Source organism: Mytilus edulis, unplaced genomic scaffold (assembly GCF_963676685.1).
Source record: "Mytilus edulis unplaced genomic scaffold, xbMytEdul2.2 SCAFFOLD_146, whole genome shotgun sequence".
Classification (NCBI taxonomy): Eukaryota; Metazoa; Mollusca; class Bivalvia; order Mytilida; family Mytilidae; genus Mytilus; species Mytilus edulis.
In genome coordinates, this window is record NW_027268988.1 from 28,676 (window position 1) to 36,954 (window position 8,279).

Sequence of the window (8,279 nt, forward strand, 5' to 3'; positions counted from 1 at the left end):
AACCCTATAAAGTTACAAAAAGAAGCATTCAATACTTATTATTTAATTACATTTTTTAGCTATGATAGTAGTGGGGGAAGTGGGCATTCTGGCGACCTTTTGCTAATGTTAGCCCTATGGGGAAAAGGTAGCCTCCTGAGAGGTAGCCTCCCGATGTGAGGCTAATTTTTATGACGTCAATTTAAGTATTATGACATTAATTAATTAAATTAATTACTTTGGAAGATAAGGTCATTATTAAGTTTTACTAATTACGGCAATTAATTGGCGTTATTGAATAAGTATAGATATATATTTTCTTTATATATTTGATGAAAACTCCCAGTCTATAAATAGACACAGGAAAACCCCACCTTAGTGTGTATTTACAGATCATTATTGTAAAAGATGTCTCTGGTATTACATACTATTTATTCACCTACGGCTATTTATCTCTGATAATATGATTATTAAATCAATATTGAATGCGTGTTTAAACTTGTCCATTATTGTACGTAGTGACCTTTAACATGTTGATACGTGTCAATAAATCCACCATTTTGAAAAATCGCGTTTGTCTTTTGAAATCATTAAATTGTTATATTATTGACACTTATTAGAATAATATATCTTAATATTTTTGGTGTGATTTTTTTTTCTTTAAGTATTTGAATTTATAATATATTTGCTAAATCACTGCGTTCGTTAACTTGTCTGTCTCATAATCAAGTTTAGACTTGTCAATAATCCGATTTAAGAATAGTCGCCATGTTGAAAATATTATAAACATTGTCGCGTTATGCAGTCTTTTGAAATAAGTAAATCATAAAATTAATTGAATTATTCTTACAAAGATGAGATTTATCTAATAGTTAATTATAATGTGTTTGATGATACATACTGTTATTTTTGTTTTAATATCCAACTATCATCCCTCCGTTAATCATATAATATAATACATTGAAAACTAATTTTATTATTTCCTCGATCATATTCACTTTTCAACTGAAATCCTTTTACTATAAAATGCCAGACTGATAAACAAGACACTTCAACAGTTTCTGTTGACCCCAATAACCTGGTGTGATTAAGTACATGGGTGAATGACCATTAATGTAAACATGTCAAGTAATTCTTATCAAATAATGATTATTTCAACTTTTTTTTTATTAGGCTGTACTTACACTTTGAAGTAATATTCATGTTTTATAAACTTATGCATTTTTGATAAACTTATTCATTACTAAATGCTTTTATTTCAAATTAGGATCAGACTGCAAAAAATAAATTTTCTTTGCTAAGAAAACTACGTCTAATCGCTCCAACAGGTAAATTAGACTGAACTGATTATCGATCGAAAAAATTTGCCGGATTTGAAATTAACCAATCAGATTACGTAAATTACGGAATTTCCACAATTCATGAAAATTCTGCTATATAAACGCTGTGAAATGCGGGACTCGTACAGTCTGATCGAAGACACTCTAAAGGTGAAATCAAGTTTACATTAACAGTATCTCTAGGATTTAAAGGTTTGGTATGGTTTATAATTTGTTTATTTTAAACGTTTGATAGTAATTTAAAGGATTATATGATACAAATTAAAGTTTTCTTGATAATTTTGTTTTTAAATTTCAAACTTATTTAACAAATAACAAATAAATGGAATAAACATATGCTTATCTTTAGAATGAACAAATAAAAGGGGGAGGCCGAATTTTAATTTTGAGTTCTCGAAAGTTTGAAGTAGTCTCCTGCACTGGTAAGGTGTACTGACTTAGGGCAGTGTCATTTAGCTAACAATGGAGAGGAAGTGTCATGTGGCATGCCCCGCTATAGTCAGGAAGACCTCTCCGACCAAAACCTTTGCAGTCTTGCTTAACTGCGAGAGCAGCTCTGTTTCCAGTGATGGAAATGTTGACGGGCGGTGACTACTTTGGCGAAAGCCTTAGTCAAACTTTCTTGAATATCAATCAGATCGTTATTCATTTCAGTATTAAGACTGGGAACCCATACGGTCGGTAGACTGAGGAGTCGTTTTTCCGACCCGTGGGCGAGTACGTACCAGTGGCGATAGGCTCCTTTGAAATGAATAATGACTGGTTGTCCATATCATATTATGACGAATAATAAAAATAAAAATAAAAATGCTTTAACAATATTAAGCACACTTTCACTTTTCAGGTTAAAAAGATGGAACCAGCGTCGAAAAAAATCAAGATGGCAAAATCTCTAATCAAATGTGGTGTATGCGGAAAATCGTTTTCCCATAAAGAGAGTTTAATGCGCCATAAGAGATCGGTTCATACTGGAACGAAATGGCATTGCGCCACCTGCGATGTGGTATTTTCAAGAAAAGACAACTTCCAACGTCATAAGCGAAACCATGATAAACAAACAGTCCAAAAGGGTGGTGGTGTTACTACGACTAGTACAGAAACAAATGAAAAGACGGATCCATGCAACTTCAAAGCGCTCAATGGAACCGTTGAAACACATACGATCGATGCAAAAGGATTGAATAAATTTGATCCAATGTCATTCTTAAAAAGCCAGTATGATGATGTTAAAAATGTCATCAAGCGTAAAATTAAAGAACGAGGTAGATTGAAGTGGTATTTATCCATGAAGGTTAAAATGAGCAGGCGAAAAGTAGATAATATAGAAACAGCAGAGCCGCATTTCCGGGGAAAATGCCAGACCAGTTTAAAATGGGAGGATATAGATGAAGGATTAAAGGAATCTATCAAAAAGATGTATACGTCTTTCATTGAATATCAGCGACAAGGGAGTAATTGGACGGTAGATAAAGTGGTAGATCTTACAATACACATGGCACGTTACAGACCCTTAAAAGGCTCAAGTTATATTCCACTTCCAATCAAACTTAGATCAAAACATGCAATAGTCAATGTCAAAAATAAAGACAGCAAATGTTTTATGTGGTCGATTTTGGCTGCAATGTACCCAGCGAAACGTGACGGAGAGCGGGTTTGGAAGTACAAGGAACACACTTCAGGCTTAAACTTTGAAAACATCTTGTTTCCTGTGAAATTAACAGACATACCAAAGTTTGAAATGCAGAATGAAATATCTATCAACGTGTTTGGGTTTAACAAAGGCGATATATTCCCGATACACATTTCAAAACATCAGTATGCACAACATGTTAATCTACTCATGATTTCGGACAACAAAAAATCACATTATTGCTGGATAAAAGATCTTAATCGGTTATTAGGTGACCAGCACACACATCACGGACGACATTTTTACTGTCCATACTGCTTACATGGATTTACCAAAGAAAGAATATTAAGCAACCATCTACCATACTGCCAAACCCACGGACCACAGAAAATTGAACTCCCAACTGAGGACAATAAGTGGTTACATTACAAAGATATTAGGAAACAGCTTAAGGTGCCATACATCATATATGCAGATTTTGAGTGTCTTCAAGAACCAATAGTTGATAGTAACGAATGTGATCAGAAGACGAAAAAGACAACAAAACATGTACCGTGTGGCTTTGCTTACAAAGTGGTAGGTCTGACACCTGAAACATCAAATGAACCAGTAGTGTATCGGGGTGCTGATGCTGCCGATAAATTTGTGGAGTGTATGGTACAAGAACAAGATAGAATCATATTCAAAACAGTGTGGTCCTGGCCATTGATTGACGACCTAAATTATCCCAGTGACTGGGACAGATTAGGTGAACGTTTGTCTGTAACGACCATTGCTCACCTCTTACTTATTATAGAATTTAAACTATGGGGTCACCAAAGGTTCTTAACGCCTTTAATAATAAAATAATTCGAAAAATTATTCAGGAATAACCTTTATGTTTTGATTTATATTATTGATATAAATCAACACATCGTATTATTCCGGATTCGTTTTTCGAATTTTTTTATTTAGGTGTTGAGAACCTTTGGTGACCTCACAGATTCAGTGTCTTTAACAAGTACATAGTGAGCAGTGATTGTTACCGACAAACGTTCACCTAATCTGTCCCAGTCAATGGGATAATTTAGGTCGTCAATCAATGGCCAGGACCACACTGTTTTGAATATGATTCTAATATAGAACAGAAATTTAAGCATTGCGAACCCATGATCATGACTGGGAGTGATTGGCAATCCTTTAAGAAGGCAACCCTGTGTCACATATGTAAAAAAGAACTAGCAGACATAAGAGTACGAGATCATTGTCACGTGACTGGTAAATTTAGAGGGGCGGCTCATAACGACTGTAATATTAATTATAAGTTTACAGGTCGAATTCCAGTGGTATTTCATAATCTGAGAGGATATGATAGTCATTTGATTATGCAAGCTATTGGAAAAGTTGAAGGAAAGCAACTGAATTGTATCGCTAATAATATGGAAAAGTATATTTCTTTTTCATTGGGATGTATGGACTTTATAGACTCACTCCAGTTCATGTCTTCCTCATTACAAAAACTCGTGGAAAACCTGGCAAAAGAAGGTTCGAGTAAATTTAAACACATGACAAGCCACTTTGCAGGCCTCTACATTAACATTTTTTCTAACTTGTCCCTTCGGACAAGTGGCAAGAAAATCAGCTTGTCCGAACTCTTAACTCACTTGTCCGAATTCATAATTGAAAATCTAACATATTGATGATTTATGCAATAATAACACTTGGTCTTTGATTGTACCTAATAAAAGGAGCATTTTGTAATGTTATATGAATACCACATCAAAATACATTTCATTATTTCAGAATGAAAGTTTTTTTGCAAGACTGTGTTCTCTGACTCAATGTCACTATCATTTGTCAATCATTAAATCATCATTTCTTCCCAAACCACTACGTTCCCCTATGGACCTATTCATTCTTTAGTGGGTATGGGTTAAACCAAGGATGTAAATACACCTGGCCACCTTGAACATGTATATGAGTAAACCTTTTTAATTTATTGATGATGTCAAAACAAGCTTTTACAATTTATTTTGATTTGTATATACATTGATATATGATCATGAAGTACATACACATTTCACTAAAAAATCAGCCTTTTTAGATTTTTTTTTTTTTTTTTCATTTTAAATTTTTATATCACATGTCATAGATCTTATCAAATAAAACCTCTTTTAATGTATTGTTATGCATAAAAGCAAAATCAAATGAAACATACTTTAATTTAATATTTTAAAGTTTAGGTAAAACTCCATATGGAGGTGCTCCTAATTCAAGGAAGCTTATACTAAGAAGATACATTAACATTGGTTTCTTTCCCCTTACTTATATCCCCCGGGTCAATGGCTGCCAGCATGTTCAATACTCCAAATCAGAGACATAGTATACAAGTTTTATATGTCTCTGGTTCAATCAATGAATAATTATTTCATTAAGTATGATCAATAAAACAATCATTCATATTTTTGGGAATGTATAAGTCTTGAATTTGATCTATTTTTATCTGACCTTGATTTTTCACTTGTCCCATCGGACAAGTAGTATGGTGAATCTACTTGCCCGACACCTGTGTGCACTTGTCCCGGACAATCGGACAAGCGTTAATGTCGAGCCCTGCTATGCACATGCACAACACGTATGGCAATTGTTTAACATACAGAATCTCGGACAGTACCATGATCTATACGTTCTATCAGATGTCCTTGCATTAGCCGACGTCTTTGAAAATTTCAGGGAGATCTGTCTCAACTACTATGGACTGGATGCCGCACATTTTTATACATCACCCGGTTTAGCCTGGCAGGCTGCCTTGAAAATGACAGGCGTCAAGTTGGAATTACTCACTGATATTGACATGCATTTGTTTATAGAGAAAGGTTTAAGAGGTGGAATATCAATGATGTCCCATCGCCATGCCAAAGCTAACCATAAACATGTACCAAACTACGATCCAAATCAACCCATTAATCACGTGATGTACCTAGATGCCAACAACTTATACGGATGGGCCATGTCACAGGCACTTCCAGTTGAAGGTTTCAGATGGCTCAACGACTCTGAAATTGAGAACCTTAACATAAGTGACGTTGTAGATAATAGTAAACATGGTTTTATATTAGAAGTTGACTTAGAATATCCTAGGGAACTACACGACGATCACAACGAATATCCACTCGCTCCAGAAAAATTGAAGGTTACAAATGATATGTTATCGCCCTATGCAGAAAAGCTATTGGATGATTTAAACTTAAAAGGAACTTCAACAGAAAAATTGATACCAAATTTACATCCAAAGCAAAAATACGTGGTACATTATAGAAATTTAAAGCTCTACTTATCACTTGGAATGAAACTAACAAAGATCCATAGAGTCATGACATTTGAACAACGACTCTGGCTAAAGACATATATTGATTTCAACACAGAGAAGAGAAAGCTTGCAACAAATGAGTTCGAAAAGGACTTTTTCAAACTCATGAATAATGCAGTCTTTGGAAAGACGATGGAAAATTTAAGGAAGAGAACAGATATAAAACTTTTGAATGACCAATCAAAGGACAGAAAATTAATCAGCAAACCAACATTACATGCCTTCAAAATATTCAACGACGACTTGGTGGCTGTTCACATGCTGAAACAACGATTATACTTAAACAGACCTATCTACGTGGGATTCACTATACTCGATTTGTCAAAGACACTTATGTACGATTTTCATTATAATTACATAAAGGATAAATATGGATCTAGAGCAACACTCTTGTTTACGGACACTGACTCGCTATGCTACAACATCAACACTAATGATATATATCAGGATATGATGGAGGACAATCACTTGTTTGATACATCAGAATATGACCCAAATCATCCACTACATAGCACATTGAATAAGAAGGTGTTAGGAAAGATGAAGGATGAAACACATGGTATTCCCATACAGGAATTTGTCTGTCTCAAGTCGAAGATGTACTCATTGATATATGAAGAGAATAAACAACTCTGCGAGAAGAAGACAGCGAAGGGTATAAAGAAGAGTGTAATCAAACATGACACAAGACACCAACATTATAAACAGTGTCTGTTCAATAAAGAAATCCACATGTCTACCATGACACAGATCCGTTCATATGACCACAAGTTATATAATATATCCATCAACAAACTGGGCTTATCCCCTTATGATGATAAAAGATACTTACTAGATGATGGGATACAAAGTTTAGCCTATGGACATTGGAGAATATAATTAGGATGAAGGTCAATAGTCTAATCACTTTGTTTCTATCATTTGACGGTAGAGGACGTGTTTCAAGAGCTCTCTAAGATGTCAAATACTTGTCCAGATTGTGGCATGGAATTTTCGAGAAAAGATGTCATGTTGCGACACCAAAGAAACAAACACAGAATCAGTCAACCATATCCGCAGATCAATGATGCATATCCGCCGCCGCCGCCGCCATGAGCATCAATAGTCAGTATATAGTATTATTCAAAAACCCACGTGATCAAGTTGGGCCAGCCATATTTGCTAGACAGATGTATCCTAATAACCCGAAGAAATTCATGAATAAATACAAAGAGGGGACACAACAACCATATGGGAGTTTATTCATTGATCTGAAACAGAATACGCCGGAAGACGACAGACTAAAACTTAATATATTTGAAAGCAAGAACATGGTTGGTGGGAGCGATTCTAAAGAGTATATTAGCAGAAAAGAACTAGAACCACATCAGTTTGAAGAATCATTTCAAAGTGAGCAGACGTATTTACCAGACGATAAAGAAATCATGCCTTCATGTGATGATTGCGGTTTAGTCTTTGAAAGCGTTCCTGATTTAGCTAGACATATGAATAAGTGGTGCCCGGAAAATAATGATTTAAAAAGAAAAAGGGAAATTGAGGATGAAGACATACCCTCAAAGAAGCCTCGTGTAAACGAAATTGATATAGGAGGTGGAGAAGATATGGCTTTTATAACATTAGCTGAACTTGCCAGAGAGGCAAATACAGATATATGGGAAGAAAAAGTTGATAAATACATGGATGGTGACATGAATGAAGACCACGCCATAAGTAAGGCCAATCGCAAATTAAAAGACGAGGATATGGGTCAGTTTTTGTCCAGATATAGCAGTTTAATTGAGTATTTACTACAGTTACAAAATGGTAAACTGCATGGCAAAGTCATGAAAATGATAACAGAATTAGTTAACGATGGCATGGACACCGTAAAAGCCGTTAAAGTAGCTATCAGGAAATATAAACCTATGTTGGAAATCTATCTAGATGAAGCTATTGAAAACGAAACAAATAATGATGGTTCTGAAAGTGAAAATAGCATTGA

General features: G+C 34.8%; 1 protein-coding gene across 1 annotated transcript; it reads left to right on the forward strand.

The window, feature by feature from the left end:
* Nucleotides 1-2,199: 2,199 nt before the first annotated feature.
* On the forward strand, nucleotides 2,200-7,177 carry LOC139509329 (uncharacterized). The gene is made up of 2 exons (XM_071296124.1): nucleotides 2,200-3,606; nucleotides 5,588-7,177. The coding sequence occupies exons 1-2, from the start codon at nucleotides 2,200-2,202 to the stop codon at nucleotides 7,175-7,177; spliced, it is 2,997 nt and encodes a 998-aa protein (XP_071152225.1).
* Nucleotides 7,178-8,279: the final 1,102 nt, after the last annotated feature.

Bases quoted from the DNA above. Each gene is read 5' to 3' on its own strand.
- LOC139509329 (XM_071296124.1), top strand. From the start codon at position 2,200: ATGGCAAAATCTCTAATCAAATGTGGTGTATGCGGAAAATCGTTTTCC. The intron at 3,607-5,587 runs GTACAAGAACAA...TTTAACATACAG, and splicing joins ATAAATTTGTGGAGTGTATG to AATCTCGGACAGTACCATGA.